Source organism: Talpa europaea, assembly GCF_964194135.1.
Source record: "Talpa europaea genome assembly, chromosome: 5".
Lineage (NCBI taxonomy): Eukaryota > Metazoa > Chordata > Mammalia > Eulipotyphla > Talpidae > Talpa > Talpa europaea.
The window spans coordinates 27,794,052-27,813,115 of record NC_140071.1 but is presented as its reverse complement, the minus strand read 5'-3'; the positions used below and the strand labels follow the sequence as shown (position 1 = coordinate 27,813,115).

General features: G+C 44.6%; 1 protein-coding gene across 1 annotated transcript in view; it reads right to left on the bottom strand.

The window, feature by feature from the left end:
• Nucleotides 1-408: 408 nt before the first annotated feature.
• The window catches only part of IL31RA (interleukin 31 receptor A), a gene marked incomplete at both ends in the record, with an annotated part of 38,146 nt that continues 19,490 nt past the window's right edge, over nucleotides 409-19,064 (bottom strand). The window contains 10 exon segments of the mRNA XM_084232917.1: nucleotides 409-471; nucleotides 477-905; nucleotides 2,413-2,494; nucleotides 3,753-3,846; nucleotides 5,129-5,269; nucleotides 7,541-7,687; nucleotides 8,525-8,626; nucleotides 9,499-9,681; nucleotides 14,574-14,790; nucleotides 16,976-17,055. Of these exon segments, the coding sequence (XP_084089043.1) occupies nucleotides 409-471; nucleotides 477-905; nucleotides 2,413-2,494; nucleotides 3,753-3,846; nucleotides 5,129-5,269; nucleotides 7,541-7,687; nucleotides 8,525-8,626; nucleotides 9,499-9,681; nucleotides 14,574-14,790; nucleotides 16,976-17,055 (1,538 nt within the window).

Below are 19,064 nucleotides of genomic sequence, written 5' to 3'. Positions count from 1 at the left end.
AAAGACCAAAGTAAAAGGGAAGAAACTCTCCCCTCCCACCAGACAGCCCAAGTGCCAACTAAAAAAATGTCTTCTGGCACCAGGGAAAGTCTGTACTGGGACTCTGAGTAGCCCCAGTAAAGACTGACCAGGACCCAGCTCCTAGGGAAGGCCAGAGATAGCCACCTCAGGGGTCCACCGTCCCTTTTAGTCAGACTGTCCAATGCCTCCAAATTGCTTTTCCTCTGCAAAGTGCTCAGGCTTATCATTGTCCTTTCTTCTCAGGCAAGCTGCATGTCTCTGGCAACCATGCTCAACCAGCCACTCAGGGGCCTGTGAGACTTGATCAACACAAGCAGGATGGGGAGATCAGCCGAGGAAGTTCTTCCAATTAAGTCTTGATATCTTCTCTCTCAAAAGGCACCTATACTAGGATGCAGAGCAATTCAGGCCATATTGGCATCTGTCTCTTTTGGTTTGATCTGGAAGTTTCTAGACACAAGAAATTCTCTCGTTGTCACTGAATTTTTCAAATAAGGATTTGGTGTTTCTTGCTCACAAAAATGGTCTGGCTTTAAACTCTGAGCAGAAAAGAGAAGTTGCTCTCTGGCTTCTGAGCAGGTCCTCCATGGCATTTCAGAACCCAAGTGTTGGGATTTTTCAGGAGGAATTTCAGTTGAAGTGAGTGGTTCCTCAAAACTCTTCTCAAGGGGACAATAAGGCCTGTAAGGAGAGGTCACATACTCATTTTCCTCTCCAAAAATGTTTTCCTGACCCTTGCTAGGTTTCTCTGTGGAAACTTCCAGAAAATTCTCAAAATTCACCACCAACTTGTCAATTAGGTCACTGGGGGCAGAACATGGTTTTAGAACCCTGTCTTCTTCCATGTTCACAGAGTCATCAAATTCCTTCAGATTTAGTTTATTCTGGAAAAGAGAAAAGGATACCCCCAAAAGTCATTTGGTAGCTACATTTACTCATCAGGCGTGGGACCCCCAAGGCCCACCTCTTGACCATAACCCCACCTTCCTGTCAGATACCAGAAATGATGGTCAGTCACCTCCTCATGCCCTTTCATAGCAACCTGCAAGGGTGGCCCATTTCCTGAGAAATAGCATAATGTATTCAAACAATTTGTTCTTTTAGGGAGCTCTAGGCTATTTCCTAATCTTATAATTGTATGCTCACAAAACCCCTGCTGAGGGCCTCCCAGGTGGCGCAGAGGTTGAGCACTGGGTTGGGAGGCTGCCCATAGCCTCTGCAGCGCTGGTTTGATCCCCGGCCACCAGTGAGGGTCATGGTGTGACAGACCTCTCCTGCTGCCCGCTGCTTCCCTCAGCAGTGTACTTCGTCAGTCTGCCTGTTCTGCTCCCTGCTCTGGCTCTGATGGATTCTCTCACCCTCCCACACTTCTGACTGTACCCAGTGCTTGCATAAATAAATAAATACATCTTTTGTAAAAATTAAAAATTAAAAAAAAAAAACCCTGCTGAGATGGCAGCATCAAAATTAGAACTCTTACATATGGAAAACCTTAAGCATAAGGACAAAGGACTTGCCCAACATCACCAGAAAAATCAAAGGTGGCCTCATGACAGAGCAGTCTCATCCCTGTCCTCACAGTAACCTCAGAGCCTCGCCCAGTGCCTGGCTTGCAGTCAGCGGTTAATAAGCAAGTGGCTAAAAGAGGCCAGTCCTGCAGATTATCCAAAACATTTTAAACCTGTCTTAATACAATAATAAATCTGTCTTAATAAAAGACAGATAAAAGAAATAATATAAATAGAAAAAGACTGAGTTGAAATGAGGGCTAATATAAAAGATTCCTGCATCAAAAAATACTGGAAATCTTTTAATAATAAAGATTTAAAGATTGTATTTGATGGAGCTTATTGCTACATAAGCAACAAATTAAACCTTAAAAATTTCATAAGTTTTCAATGTTTAAACTCATGAAAAAGTTTTTACCTACAGATGATTCTCTAAAAGTCCCCACTGCCAATTAAACAGAATCTGACTCTAACTTCCTCATTCTGATAAAAACAGTCTGAGGCAGCCTGTCCAGCCTTTGGACAGCTGTGCAAGTCAGTGGCCTCTAGATTCACTTGCTGCTTCTTCAATGGCTTCTGTGGCTGGGCTCTCTCCCACTTTCATCAGACCCTTAAGGTGGGGCTGGGGTCTCCTGTGCGTCCTTCACAGGACCAGCTCCATGCCCAGAACACACACAGGGCCCTGTGAGCCTGGTGAAGCCCTTTCCTCTTGTCCAAAGATGAGGTCAGTCTTTCCAGGGGGGGGCTGCTTCCATCTGTATTGCCAGATCTTCCTTGGGACTTTTTAACCTTGAGTTTTCTATGTGAACTCTCAGCCCAGGACTCCCCCCATCACCCTTGTCCACCTCCCACAACTAGCAGGCTCAAAACCAGGAATGTTTACCTTGAAATCATCTCTATGCCATGTGGCTATACTGCTTTCAGCGGGGTTGGGGACTTTGGGCCAACACAGGTGCTTCAGTTTGCTAATAAGATGAAAGTTTAAAACAGGAAGTGAGTCCAAGAAGCATTTTCTATGTCCTATATGGGCAAGGCAAAAGAGCGGGGCTTTGCTGAAGAGAATTGTGTGCCTCTCCTCTCTAATAAGGGCAAGCTGCCAGCCTCCTGACAAAAATTGGGAAAGCAAAGTCCCACCCCTGGGGCATGATGGGAAGAGAACTCTCCTCATATAAAGCTACGGCTACCCTTCCTCTCTCTCCCACGCCTGCATCTCCACACTGGTCCTGAAGTCAGAAATCATCATCATAGACATTTCTCTCTGAGCTGCTCCTCAAGAAGGATGAAAGTCTGAGTCTCCTACGACACCCACACTTCAGTGTGGTAATTTTCAGGTGTGGTCCCAAGGGCAGTAGCAGCTCGTTAGACATGTAAAATGTACAATTGGTGCTGGTGACTTGGTTACAACCTTCAGCTGAGAGCTGAGGCTGACATTAGCAGAACAATTAACTGCCATCCTCCTGGCCCCCCACCACGCCTGCCTGCCATATGCCTGGTAAACCTCAATAAAAGCCTGCAAAAAGCCACTGAGGACTATGACTCCTCCTTTACCTGTTCTGCTGGATCAGAAAACCTGCTCAGTGGTCCTTCCTGACCCTATAGAAGGCCACCAGAGTTCAGTTCTAGGGAGAGAGGTCTGAGGAGGAGGAAACCCTTGACCAGCAGGGTAGCATGAGGCTCACTTGGGAGAGAAGCACAAGACTCTGAAGAGAAACTTCCTTCCCTGCAGCGGCCAGGCCATGCAGGCAATTGCTCCTGCAGCTGGGCCTCCCGATGCTGCACCTGAGCAAGGAACGCGTCTGTGCTGGCTTCTGACTGGCCAGCACTCTAACTCCATGAATCCACAGTTCCCTGATCTGCTGAGAGAAGTTAGTGGCCTTGAGGCTCTTTCCAGGCATCCCCTCTAGACAATGAGAAAGGAACTGTCTCCTCAACTCCAGTCTCAGGTGGCAAATGCAGCAGATATAGCCTGGGGGCCAATTCATACTCCCTGACCTTAAAAAGGTCTAGACCTGGTATGTGCAACTGTGGGCAGTTGGGGTAAAATTCCTCTGGTTGAGTCAGAATTCTGAAGAGTCCCAGGGAATGGCCTACACCGAACTCAATACATATGTACCGTATTAATAAATGAATGGACACCCCCTTCATGGCAGTGCCCTCTTCCGCCTAGGATGCCTTTCTCCCCTTACCAACCCTGAGGGCACATGCTGCTGCCCATAAACTCACTTAGGTCTTTTGAGTCCATATGCCACCGTCAGGACGATGAGAACAAGAAGGCCTCCTCCAACCAGAGAAGTTATAAGGAAAATCTCAAGGACACCTTTGGGGGAAAAAGAATGAAAGTCAGGAAAAGGATGCACTCGTACCCCTCACTTTTTTGACCAAAAAGAAAGACTCATTTTTTCCTCTAGATTGCAGCAATACATTCCTTATTCGTTTTCTTTCAATTCATTACAATTCACTCTTTTTTTTTTCTTTTTTTTTTTTAAGATTCATTTATTCATACAAGCACTGGGCATAGTCAGAAGCACAGGAGGGTGAGAGAATTCACCAGAGTCAGAACGGAGAGCAGAACAGGCAGACCGGTGAAGCACACTGCTGAGGGGAGCAGTGGGCGGCAGGAGAGGTCTGTGCGCCATGAGGGGACCCTCACCCGGTGGCCGGGGATTGAACCGGCGCTGCAGCTTCGCAACCCAGCGCTCAACCGCTGCGCCACTGGGGAGGCCCCCTTTTTTTTTCTTTTTTTTTAAGATTTATTTTTACTCATGCATATAGGCCAGATGTGCAGGAGGATGAGAGGATTCACCAGAGACAGAGTGGGGAGCAGAACAGGCAGATCTATTGAAACACACTGCTGCGGGAAGCAGCAGGCAAAACAGGGGAGGTCTGCTGCGCCATGTGGTTATCTCCCTGGCTGGGGATAGAACTCACGCCAAACTCATGCTGCAGTGGCTGGCAATAGCTTGATAGTGCTGAGACTTTAACCCCTGAGCACCAGGGAGGCCCTCTTCTTCTTTCTTTCTTCACTTTCTTCTCATTCTATCTTCCTCCCTTCTTGATATGAAGCCACATCATATTTACATTCCTGTTGTATTTACTAACTTTTTCCTGCCCCCAATTTTTTTTTTTTTTTTGTCAATGCTGGTAAGCAGAACACATTATGCACTTTTTTGTTTTAAAAAAACCCGCACAAATGATGAGATTAAGTTCTTCCTGTGGACCACCAGTCCTTGGACAACCAAGGTTTCCCTCTTCTACACTGCAGTCACCACTGATGCACAGAAACTGATAACTAGGAGCTTGGGTACCTACCACCTGGAGTGGGGAGCTGATTTGGGACCTCCTCAAGGAGCTACCCAGGAGGAGGGAGCAAACTGACTATTCTTTCTAAGTTCGGCTCTCAATCCTCAGCTCTCAATCCTCCCTGTCCTTTCCTCACCCATGCATCTTCCAGGAAGGTCCGTGAGCAGAGAGGAGGATGGATTTTCTCATTTAAGTACTAGCCTTTCATTTGGCTTCCCCATACCTTTGGCAAATGTCATCTCTGACTGACAACAGAGAAATGACAAGGAGAGTGCCCAGGACTTGGAGGAAATACTTACTCATTGACAACGTCTTGAAGTTGATCGTGGTACTGTTGGTGCCCCCAGCGACAGTGCTGGCCATGACCTGAACATAGTAAGAGGTCTTCCGTGTCAGGGACTCCAGGTCGTACTGCAAGATGCTGGAGTTGACGGTCTCGGCTAAAAGAAAAATATACAATTCAAACATCACAGTAAGCCCTCTGAAAACTATGCTTTAGTGGTACTAAAATAAAAGACTAGAACCTGTACTTCCAAGCGTGGCCATCTCATACTCCAATTCCTCTACCCCTGTTCTGCTCAAAGTTTGTCTAGTCAAAGAGCTAAATATAAGAGCTAAAATTTAAAAATCTTAAAAGACAACATAGGGTCAATCTTCGTGGCCTTGAATCTGGCAAATGGTTTCTTATATTTGATACCACACATAGAAGCAAAAAAAGACACTAAACTGATCTTTGTCAACATGAAAAGCTTTTGTGCATCAAAAGGCAAAACATCAAGGGCCTCCCCGGTGGCGCAGCGGTTGAGCGCTGGGTTGCGAAGCTGCCCGCAGCCTCTGAGGCGCCGGTTCGATCCCCAGCTGCTCCCCGGCCACCGGAGGAGGGTCCCACATGGCGCGCAGACCTCTCCTGCCGCCCGCTGCTCCCCTCAGCAGTGTACTTCGGTCCTTCTACCTGCTCTGCTCCCCGCTCTGGCTCTGGTGAATTCTCTCATCCTCCTGCACTTCTGACTGTACCCAGTGCATGTATAAACAAAACAAACGAATAAATAAATAAAAAAAAAAACACATAAAAAAAAAAAGGCAAAACATCAAGACAATCCACAGAATGGAAACATATCTGTGCAGACCATAGTTTTGATAAGGAACCTGTATCCAGAATATATAAAGAACTATTACAACTTAACAACCAAAAGACAACAACCCAATTTTAAAATAGGCAGAGATGGAAAAGCCTTTTTTTTTTAAAGATTTATTTATTTATACACACAAGAACTGGGGTACAGACCAGATGCATGGGAGGGTGAGAGGATTCACCAGAGACAGAGCAGGGAACAGAACAGGCAGACTGATGAAATACACTGCTGAGGGGAGCAGCGGCCGAGACAGGAGAGGTCTGCCGCGCCATGTGGGACCCTCGCCGGCCGGCTGGGATCAAACTGGCACTGCAGAGACTGCAGACAGCTTCACAGAGTGGCACTCAACCGCCTGCGCCACCAGCGGAGACCCCTGAAAAACCTTTTCTAAAGAAATGGCCTACAAACACAGAAAAGATGTTCAACATCGCTGATCATTAGAAATATAATTAAAAACCACACTAAGATGCTGCTTCATACCCACTAGGATAGTCAAATAACTTGAACAACATCAACAGAAAATAAGCTGTTGAAAGCCATTACAGAAACTGGACACTTACATTGCTGGTGGGGATGTAAAATGGTGCAGCCTCTGTGGGAACAATCTGGTGGCTCCTCAGAGCACCACCCATGTTCACAGCAGCATTAGCCACTGCGGCCGCAAGGTGGAAACAAAAATGTCAACCCACTGATGAATGAATTAACAAAATGTGGTCTATGCCTAGCAACAGAACCTATTCAGCCATAAAAATGCATGAGGTACTAGAACATGCTGCTGTATGGAATGGGTGAACTTTGAAAACACGATTATTAAGTGAAAGAGGCCAGACACAGAAGGTCACATATACCCTATACGGTTTATATGAAACATGCAGAATAAGTAAATTCATAGGGAGAGAAAGCAATTTTGTGATTGACAGGCACTCTGGGAAGAGGGCAATGAGAAGTGACTGATAATAGGTGCAGGGCTTCTGTTTGGGTATAAAGAGAAGAGGAAGCAGTGGTGACGGTTGCACAACATTGTGGATGTTTTAATGCCACTGAATTGCATACTTTCAATTGTTTAAAATCATAAAAATTATATTATATGTATTTTACCATGACAACAACCAAAATTAGCCTAAGCAGGAGTCCAGGCCTAGCCTGGAAACAGGATGTCAGGAGGTAGTGTATCAAAAAAAAAGTATGACGTGGCAGGGGCAGTGGAATCATGACAAAAGTCCTGCACTGAAATACGTTGCCAAACGGGGTTTGTCCCTGGCTAATCCAGGCACATCCTGATTGGGAATAATGAATGAGGAGTTCCCAGGAGGCCTACATGTCCACGACCTAACCAGGACAAACTACGTCAACTCCTCAGGTTCCTACACAACTCACAGGTACTGTCACTTCACTCTCATTTGACTAAAAACTCAAAAGGCAGGTGCTGTTGGTCCCATTTTCAGAGAGGCTCAAAGAAGGCAAGTGACTCACGCAAGCGTGCAGGGTACCACCCACGGTGGCTTCCCCATGGTGGGTCTAGCTGTAACATCTATTTGGGGCTTGGGTTTTGTTCAACTTGGCAATAAGTACACTTACAGAATCTCCTTCCTCCTTCAGCTTGGTAAAAGATGGTGTAGTTGCTGATGAAACCTCTTCTCCGACTCTTGGGAATCTCTTTCCATGTGACTGTGACTGTCTGTATGCCAATGTTCTCCACCTGGGCCTTGGGACCTTCCAATGGAACTTTACAGGGCAGGGAGAAAAATAATTCACACTGAATCACACTCCAGCAGATCCTGCCCCCACAACAGCTCCGGGGAGGACTCAGACTGAAATCAGTACTGGGGGTGAGAAGTGAGGGTAAGGCAGGGAATTGATGAATCATTTTATTAGGGAAAATTGTTTCCTGGAGTCATCAATCTTGACCAGGAAGAAAAGCTGTGTCAAAAACCAGAGAAATGTACTTTCCTCTAGATTTTTACTGCAACTTGGCATCCAGACCTTTCACTCAAATCTGTAAAGTATAACTATTAACAAATAATTAGAGTAAGACTCATATGACACCTTTGAGTAATTTATCTCCCAATGTCAAATCTGGAAGCTGGGAACTGGGAACTACCAAAAAAGTTTGGTATTTTACAACAAAGTCTGAGCAGTTCACCAGTAAAATCCTTGCTTATAGCTACACAGCTGAAAATAGTATGGTAGCATCTCCAACTTAATTAACTCTGAAGGATCCTAAGTTCATTTTAATAAAATGTTTTCTGCTTATGTGCTATTTGAACTGTTTCTTTATGACCTCAGACAATTTACTTCACTTCTCTGTGTCTCAATTTTCCATTTGTGCAACGAGGGGCTTGCATTTAACAATTTGTAATGAATACAAACAGTTTTGAAATTCAATGGATCTATAACCTGATCACAGTTGTACTGAACATACACAGCTTACTAAAAAAGTGAAGGTGCAGTATGGATGACCCCTTAGGCAACCCGCAGTGAGAACAGCAGCCGCAGCCTGTTGGGAGAACCTGACCAGCCCTGGCGTGTCCTTCCCCCACCCAGGACCTTGTCCACACGTACTGTCTTCTTTGATATAAGCCTGGATGGAATATGGCTCGCCCACACGGTCTTGCAACACTGGATACACAGAGATGTTATAGCACCAGAAAGGTTTTAATTTATCTGTAAAAGAGGGTGGGGAGAGAAGGAAAAACAAACGTAAGTGCAGCGTATGTTACAGTGGAAGGAATGCTGGACTAATAAGAGTTACGGTCTAAAGCTTTTGGAAGATGCTTTCTATTTCTACAATTTCCACATCTGGTAAATAAGGTTCGGTTGGATGGTATCTCCTGTCTATTTCAGTTCTAATGTTTCTAATTAAGTCTTACAACTAAGCTCTACACCACTCTGGCAAAATGACAGAACCATCCAGGAAGGAAGAGTAGGAGATCCAGTCCCTCCTCCATCACTGATTGTGTCTTATGATTTAGGGATGTTAAGAATACACTTAACCCTCCTGTCAATTGCACATTACCCTAGAGAACTCAGACACCATTAATTCCAGCTCCTCAGTCTGCCTGTATAGGTCTTCATATGGGTGCTATTAAGTATTACAAAATGGTTGGGCTGATAGAGTTGGGAGGGTAAAGTCTTACTCATGTGTCTCACATGGATTAGGGACTTTCTTGAAAAGAAGGCTATTCCCTCAATCAATGCCTGGGGGAGCGGGTTAGTTCTTAAACCAGTAAACCAGAACTAAAGGAAGCATCCTGAATACCTGCGAGGTGATCGAGGTACCTGGGGAAAGCTAGTGATGGGGGTAAGATGTTATTCTCCACCTGGGAATAGGCCAGATACTTGGTCTGACACCATGACATCCTGCTCAGCCTTGCTGGAAAATGCCAGGAAATGTGTCATTTCACTAAGCTTGTGCTTGCTTGGGAAATGCTATTAACCACATAAACAGCTTTGAAGCCAAAGCTAAAGATTTAAAAATGGATATAAATGAAACTAGATCCTACACAGAGGGTATGCTTGGGTTCCAATCTGGCTACCTTGTTGGAGGGTCCAGTTCCTGGCCATATACACAGACTCCCAGGAGAAGGTAGAGGGCTCGGGGTCCTCATCTGGGAACCACTCGATTACCCATAAGTCCACCTCCTGAGTGGGGCTTTGCCACACCACCACCAGCTGGTCCTGAGTAAGGGAGGTCTCCACAGCCTCAATGCAGCGAAACGCTGAAAGGAGAGAAAAAGCAGTCAATCACCGCTACCCGACTCCTCCAGACACACCAACCTCGTTGGCATCCATTCAATGCTCAGGTCAAAGTTCCCGATGTCCAGGGAAGCCTCCCCTTCAGGTGCTGGTTTCACCTGTTTATTATATCTCCTCTCCTTACCCCCAATCTTTGATGACTGAATGCCTACTTCACCTCTTATTTAATTTCCCCCTAAACTTACCTGATTCTAGAGAAGGATCTCACTAGCAAGTTGCTAATTAAAAATCTACCTCCCACAGGCATCCCTGCAAGTCAGAAAGAGAGCACGTCTGACATGAAGAATGAATCACAGGTAGAATTTCAGGCACCAGTCATTCTGTGGCTAAGAAACGAGGAGACAATGAGCCTAAAACTTTATCAGGGTGATGGCCTCAAATTTTAACTGCCTAGGCTGACCCTAGGATTCCTAGGAAACCTGACCATGGATTCCTATCTGCAAGGCAGTAGGAACTGTGTCTGTACCAGAAATGCACAGACTCACACATGCAAAGCTCCTAGGTAGGGCCCAATACGTAAATGACATTTCCCATGGGCCTGTCAGAAAACTCAAGATTGGAAACAGGCCACAGGATCCCTTTAATAGAGAGTTTGAACAGGTGGCTTCAGATCTAGTACCTGGGATTTAATCAGAATTGAGAGTGATCTTATTGACAATGTTTGAAATACACAGAAGACAGGAGGACTGTTTGGAGGAGCAGAGAGGCAAAAGAGTGCAGGAAGGGGTAATGCTCAGAGGGTCACAGGATATGGCCCACCCCTCTCACCCACTTCTCACCACCCACAACTCATCTTAGCCTTCAAACTTGGAATTCACAGCAAGTATATCTAAGTAACATCAAAGACAGTCCTGGTTGATGACAGAAGATTAGATGGTGTCCCTCAAAAAAAAAAAAACAAAAAAGTCTTTTGAATCTGGGGCCTCCCTGGTGGCACAAGTGGTTAAGACACAACCTATGAAGCTATCTGCAGCCACTGCAGCACAAGTTCGATCCCCAGTCAGTCAGGAAGAAATCCACATGGCATAGCAGACCTCTCCTGTCTTGCCCGCTGCTCCCCTCAGCAGTGTATTTCAGTCAGTCTGCCTGTTCTGTTCCCCACTCTGTCTCTGGTGAATCCTCTCACCCCCCCTCCCCACACCTCTGGCCTGTACCCCAGTTCTTGTATGCATAATAAAATAAATCTTTAAAAAAAATCTTTTGAATCTGGAAGGCTAGGCCAAGTGTAGAGATTTGAGATGGGAACAGGGGTACTGAGTCCTGCTATTTCTAGGAAACAAGCCCCAGCAAGCTGCGTGCATAGTTAGGAGCTTCTGTTCTTGAAAGCCATAGTCTCTTTTCCAAACTGAGATACTCCAGCTGCTTGTCCTACAAGGTAGGTCAAGTAATTTGTCAACCTGGAAGGGCAGATCTGAGGAAAGGCACCTGAGGCATGAAGGAGACATGAGTTGGGGTAAGGGGTAGGGGTGAGGGCAAGGAGCACAGAGCCAGGAAGTCAATTCCACCTAGTCGCCAGGGCTCCTACTGTCTCCCCTCAGCCCTCCCCTGCTCATAGCCTCTAAGCATCCTCAGAAGTCATTCCAGTAAGGCTGAAGTCATTCCTGGAGCGTCCCCTGAGCCTCTCAGAGTCTTTGTTACTTAGTTGTGCTTGCTGAGTTGCGATAAATTTGAGATAGAATTTGCATTCCAGAGTAACCCTCAGGGTTAGGCTGGAACCACCCTCCCCAGATTGTACCTATTATAGTTGAACTGTACCACCCCCCCACCCACCCCCACCCCGGCCCATCCAAGGTATTTTCAGTACTGTGGAATGTGACTGTATTTGGAAATCAGGTCATGTCATCACAGATATAAAAAGGCCAAGCTAAAATGGTGGACCCGTAACCTAATATGACTGGTGTGCTTGTAAGTGTAATACACAAAGGGAGAGACGCACAGGAAGCTGGTCATGTGATGACTGAGGCAGAGATTGCTGTTGCTGGAGTTATGCTGTTGCTGGAGTTATGAGAAACAGCTTCCAGAAGCTGGAAGAAGCAAGGACATAGCCTCCCCTAGAGGCTTTACAAGAAGCATGGCCCTGCCAACACCTTGATTTCAGACTTGCAGCCTTAAGAGCTAAGAGACAGCACATTTCTATTGTTTGAATCCCCCCCACCTGTGGTACCCTGGAAAAAATTAAACAGCATCTGCGGCCTGGCCTCCTCCCCTGGCATGGCCTTGCTTCCTCTGCTTCCTTTTCTAGTCTCCCTAGAGGAGCTTTCTTAATGAATTACTTCACATAAATCCTGACCTGAAGACTGGAGTGTTGTTCCTAGCCCCACCCCATCACCCCTTCTCTTTACCAACTGGTGCTCTGAGGAGCAGGAGCTGCATTGAAAGAGTGAAATGTACTGAGGGCAACAAGGGAACAAGCCTAGGCTCTGACCACGGTGGGGTGGGGATGGTTCAGTTAAGTCATGAGTCAGCCTGAGAGAGGAAAGGTCCTGGACTGGCACCAAGTCATCCTGCATGTAAACTAATTACCAAGCCGCCCTCATTCGACAAGAAAATGTCGAAGGATTTCTCCAAATGATAGTCTCAGGGATGGCAGAAAATATAGACCTTTCTTAAGAAAACAGAGAAGGGCCGGTGGAGCAGCGGTTGAGCACTGGGCTGCGAAGCTACCCGCAGCCTCTGCAACGCCAGTTGGATTCCCGGCCACCGGTGAGGGTCCTCCCCTCAGCAGTGTACTTCGGTCCTTCTGCCTGCTCTGCTCCCCGCTCCAGCTCTGATGAGTTCTCTCACCCTCCCGTGCTTCTGACTGTACCCAGTGCTTGTATAAATAAATAAATAAATCTTTAAAAAAAAAAAAGAGAGAGAGAAGAAAAGAGGGAAGGGACTTGGATACTGAACAGCATTAATTTCTTGGGATTTGCACGAAGGCAGTCATGCTGGGCCATAAGATGTAGTTCTCAGACATTGCAGTTACTCGCCTTTGCCAGCTGTCCTAACCCAACCTCAACTCTACCGCAACTCAGTCCCAAGCTCTCCTCAGGTGATCCCCACACAGGTGGCTGTGATCGTCTAGACCCTGCCTCAGACCACTCCAAAGCTGCTTGCTGGCTAAAGTCATCTAGAACTTAAATAATGCTCAGGCCAGAAGAAACCTGAAGGTATATCTATTCCAATCCCTTATTTTAAAGATGGGGAAGTGGAGGCCCACACTCAGTGTCATGCAGCATCTGTGACCAAAATTCTAAGGTACTTTATTACTACCAAGTCCAAATTTCCAGTTAAATTTTATTGCACAAGTTTGGATCATGCAGACCTAGGCTTAAATTTCACCTGAGGAAGCCTGAACAAATAACTAAACTTTCTTGAACCTCAACTTTATCACCAATAAAATGATAATAGCATTTAACCTTATGGGTCATTTCAATGTTAACATTAACCTATATCATCTTAGCACAATGCCAGACATATAATTATGGACAATATATGGTAGTTATACTTAACGAATGTTATATTTATAACAATATTATAACTTATTCTCCACTTGACTCCTTTTTTATGATGCAAAAATCTGTAGAATATTACTTCTTTCTACATCTAAGACTGTAAATGTTTACAGCCTAGGGATCTATAAACTTTTCCTATAGTGTCAACTGGAAATTCATGACACTGTGCAGAGCAAGCATCTCTGTCACAGCTACTAGCCTCTGCCACTGTTACACAAAGGCGCCACAGACCATACGTGAGGCATAGGTGTGGCTGTGTCCCAATGAGGCCCTATTTACAAAAACAGGTCAGGTCTGGCCCACGAGCTGTAGTTTGCTGACATCTGTTCTGGACCACTGATGCTTCTGATAAAGCAAGTGGCTTCAGAACTGGAAGTGGAGCAGGGAAAACCTCAGTGAATTTTAGTTACAGTATATCTTATCATATTTTTAAAGTTGATAATCCATGTCTTACAGAAATTTAATCAGAAATTTTATTTAAATGATAATTATCATTAGATGAAGTATTTTACACACGTCTCATTTAGACCTCGCAACATTTTTATGAGGTAGGTATTACTCTATAATAGCCTTATTTTATAAGTTGTTAAGGTTTAGAGAGATTAGATAACTTGTCCAGGATTTGTGACATCTAGTGAAAGAGCACAGGTTTGAATGCAGCACCACTGGGCTCCAAAGTCCCAGTTTTACCCCCTACTGTCTCCCACTAGGGCCAATAAACTGAGAGGTTACTCAGCAGCGTGTCTAGTCTGCTATCAGAGGATGTGCACGTAGTGACACATGCATGTGTGACAAGGTCACCCCTAGGGGTACTGGAGAGTTAGGAAGTAGGATGTTAGGAACCAAGGACTAAGGGGACACAGTCAAACACTAAAATAAGACAAAATGTGCATATTTAAGAGTTCTAAAATGAGGCAAGGGAACAAGTAAGTTAGCTGTAAGGATACAGGAGGAAGAGATTTGAGGTGGGGGCCAAGACACTGATTCTAGACTAGCCTAGAACTGGTACATAAATGCCTGAACGAGTCTGAGGACAAACGTGACAGATTTTACAGCTTTATAGAGCGCACTCATCAGGCCAGAACAAATGCAAGCTGCACACAGAATCTTCAGGCTATGACTTTGTATCACATGATTTATGAAGTCATTGATTTTCAACACAGCATTGTTCCAAAGGAACTTTATCTCAAGGGGTTCACTGATTACCACAAGATTTTGCTTTTCCCACCATAACTTAGAAAGTCCCCACTTCATTTTCATTTAGACTCAAGAGAAACAGCAACCTTGAGAGCACAGGGACTACTCCTTGGTCAACTGGATGGAACTAATTCTAAACAAGAAGTTTACACTCTACTTACACTTTTCATTAATAGCTGGAATCCTCAGGGTGGCCACTGGAGACTTCCCGAGAGAATTATAAGAAATCACAAACACCCAATAGGCCTTGCCTTCCAGATACACATCGAGTTGCTGTTGGGTAGTATTCTTCGTCTCTGTGAGGTTAGTGTTGCTTTCTGGAAAGTACCATATAGTGTAGCCAAGTGTTTTCTCCATGACCGGGGTTCCTCTTGACTTCTGAATCCAAAGGAAACAAAATTTATTGCCAATAACAAAAGAGAAAGACATGGAGCGAGCAGTAATGGTGAGTGTGGGGGAGGGCAGTAATGGTAACTGTTAGGCGCTAAACTACAATCAGGAAATTATTTCCAAGGAGGAATCAAAGACCAGCGCTGTGGTATGAACCCATCAATTGCCAGAAAAAAAGGATTTGCTAAATGGTACCTTAGTATCAACCCTTCACAGAAATCGAATCGCATGGAGCCCAATTAGGAGCCTACCCATGCCCGCACACGCAAGCCACCTGTTCCTTTGGGCCGTATCTGTATTTCCAACCGACACGGGCATGGGGCGTTATGGCCACGACGGTATCCAAGTCAGTGCCCTCTAATGCCCATCCAGCTGATCAAATCACATCAGGGATTGATTCTCAACTCTTCTCTACTCTCACCACCATGCCCTCAAGGACGGGAGGGTACCTGCGTCCTTGCCTTTTATCTCTACTTTCCCGAATCAGGCACCCAGGAATTCCAGCGCAGAGGACTGAGACCTCCAAGCTGCCCCTCCCATGACTGCCCCACCAGTGAGAAGCTTCAGGTTACCCCAAACTTGAGCCTGCTCACCACATGTTTTCAGAGGCATCAGCATGCTGAGTATTTCCCCCCAATTTCAGGGCTTCCCAGTTGTTTACTTTCTGGGAGGGATTGCACACATGGAGGGAGCAGAGCGGCAGAGCGGCAGAAAGTGAGCACAGGCTGGTTTAGAAGTCACTCTGACCCAGCACTGCTCCAGCTCAGGAACTTCCTTCGCAGCTCCCACTTAGTTGTCTCGGGCAAACTAATTTTTTCTTAGCACCAGCTTTATTGAGATATAATCCCATTCCATAAAATTCACTGTTTTGAAGTCACGATTTTAGTACATTCACAGTTGCACTAGCATCACCAATATCTAATTCTAGTCTGTTCTTTTTTAACCAATTTTAATCCTTAAGAAAACTCTCCTACTGCGACAAAAGGAAGCTGAGTTCCCAGCTGAGACAGAGGCAGAGGAGGGCGCTGAAGCGCATCTCACCTACTTCTCAGGTTGGCCTCTTGACCCATTGACTCTGGGGCAGTTGAAGATGTGCCATTGTTTGCTTTCCTCCTCCCAAATATATTGATGGAGTCATTTGTTTTCATACTTGATAACTGAGAAAGAAATCACATCTGGGCCTGATTCGCAAAGATTTCCCAACACCACTGACTGTGCTTCCCAGGTTGGCTGCCTCCGCATCTGCCGGTGGTCCCCTGAGGGGGTGTGCTGGGAGTGGGGGAAAGGAGGCTGCTCTAACCCTGAAGTAATTATTAATAGGATCGGAATGTCATTTGACAAGGCAGAGCGATTTATCCATTTTCAAAACGATTCTAAATTTGCCTGGACTTTATCAAGCATGAGCTGACACGATGAGTATTTCCTGGGAATTTTAGACATATTAATGAGTTTTGGCATCACACTGCTCCCCTCTCTTCCTTATCTCCCTCAACCCCCTGCCTATTTCTTATCTCCCCTGTTTTCTGGATTTTTTTTCCCCTCTATTTGTCATTTTCTTTCCTATTTATGCCCTCTACCCCCCCCCCTTTTTCTAGTCTTTTCCTTAATCTTCTTGCTTCCTCCTCTTTTTTCCCCCTCTCTGCATTACCCATCTGTCTTCTTTGTTCCTCACTTCAGGCCTTGATCCTAGAGAAAACCATGCAGGCCCTGCTCTCTCCTTGCACTGCTATCCCAGGACTCAAAGGGACACATGTACATTATCTGTAATGACCTGACCCCAAGACAGTGCTCTTCGCCAAAATGGAGGTGGTCGTATAGAAATTTACATTGCCCTCTCATGGAGGCCACCCAGTGATGGTTTTCTCCAGAAGGTCAAGGTGTCTCCTACAGTTTGTACTATTCCAAAGGTTAAAGCTTAAGACCAAAAAAAGAGGAGACCAGGGTCTGTAACACATACTCAGTACATCTATAAGATGACCTCAGTGTTTTTTTGAGCTGGGAAACCACAGTGAGATTTGGAACTCCATAATCTAGGGAAGGAAATTCAGGAGAGTCAAGTTGAAAAAGTTCAAGAGTTATATGTCTTGGAAGTGTAACAGGCCAAGGATTTTTAAACAAACAAACAAACAAACAAACAAACAAACAAACAAAAAATGATACAGAGGGAGGTCACCTTCCATAACAACCGCACTAGTCTTTTTCCATCCACCTGGGCTGGTCCCAGGACTCTCCACAGATCCAGGCCATGGGGAGCTGTAAGGAACAAGAGGGAGAAGTTCAACTCAGACAAAGGGAGTCACAACAGGAGATGGTGCAAATTAGCCTCTGCAGTTGGGAGGAGTTGCTGGAGGCTGTCAGTAGGAGGAAAAGGGAGAATTGGCAGCATCACAAAATGCAATCACATCTTCAGGTTGGCCTAAGGACTGGAATAAACAAAAGGTAAAAAATAAAACTACTCCTGGATCTGATGACTTAATGTAAAGAGAAAAGTACACTAGATCCACCATAATATCACTCACATCTGGATTGAAAGGTGCCATTTTCTCTCCTCTAAGCTATAACATGTATACACACTAAAGCTGGAATGACACAGTTTTAACTGATAAGGAGATTATTAATATGAATAAACTTACTAAAGTATAATTATTACACATATAATTTATAACATATCTGCTCCTATAAAGGATGAAACTGCATACTTCCATGTTATAAATTATGAGAAATAAAGAATGAGCAGAGAAGTAACCTTCATTGGTTCCTCCCTGAGCTCTAAATTTAATGTTGATCTTCCTGACAGGAGTCCTATAGAGTTCCATGTTCTCGTGGCCTGATAAAAAGGAAACAGAAATTTACATCAAGAGGTAAATATTTTCTGACTCTAGGCACTGAATTTATGGAATTCACTAATTGGAATTTATCATGTGATCTTCTCAAAAAAGAGAGAGCAACATAAAAACTTTGCAATCAACTTAAGAGCAAGTGCAAAGTTGTGACCCATGTCCACTTTTCATGGTTGTCTTCTATAAAATGCAAGAACATAATGTTAAACCTGATTCAAGCATTTCTCCAGTGATCAACACAATCTACATGTGTGGCCTTCAGACGCTCTAACAACAGAGGAATTAAACTTATAAAAATTAGGAATTTACATTTCACCTGATCTCTCACACATCATGTCTCAAGCAAATTTGGGCAAGGAGTGGATCACTAGCAATTACAGCTGAATGCTCTGATATACGCCTGACATGTCAAATTACTGATATGCTCATTAGAGAATGGCCCCCACACTTCAGCCTTAAGAGAAAAGTAGAGTTCTAAAGAACCACCCAGAAGGTCAATGGCCAGTAATTTGGAGAAAAAAGGAAACAAAGTCACAGTTGATGAATTCTGAATCTTCTTTTTAAGAAATCACATGGCTGATAGATAATTATAATTAGGTCTGCAAAGACCTAGTCACTCAAGCCACCTAAACCATTTTAGCACTGAGATTGGCTTCAAGCCTCTTTTTCACTCCAGGTGATTGAGTATCTTCAGGTGAGCTAAAGAAACTTCATAATGTAGAAAAACCTGCCAAAGGGCAATTAACCTGTCTTGCCATCAATGGAGAGTCAGATTTCTAAAACTTTTGTAGAAACCAATGTGTAGGTAACACAGTCTGTTAGACCACAATTCTCCCAATGAGAGATTATTATAATTTCATGTAAGTTTCATATAATAAAGAAATGGGAATGGTATAGAGTTTACCTATGACTCATCCATATTCCATTGAGATGTTGTTTTAAAAGCGTTGCCAGCAGTTTTCCTGATTCCCCAGAGGCATTTATTGAATCAGAAGACAGGACAGCCAGTGCCCAACTCTCTCAGACAGGATCAACAGTCTGGTTTCAACTTGTCTGCAAGCCAATGAGAGGTGAGCCCAAAGTTCCTGCCAGAAGACAGCCTTGGCACAAAGGCACAAAGCCATTTGACCTTCAGGGCTGACCCACAGAATGGGAGGGAATCTGTCTCTTACTCTCAGAGGCTCTCTGCTCCAGATATGTAGAAGTCAAACTCAGGACTTATTTAGAGTAAGAAAGAAAAATATCGAAAGGCAAAATGTTCATTACAGTCCAGTCCCAAATAGTCATCTGATGGATACACAGAGGTTAAATAAAACTAATTTTTAGATGATCATTCTAGTCACTTGATAAAAATATGGTTGAAATTCTCCTTAGATTTATGCCATGGACAGTGGTTTAGTTTTAGTAGATGGTGATAAATTT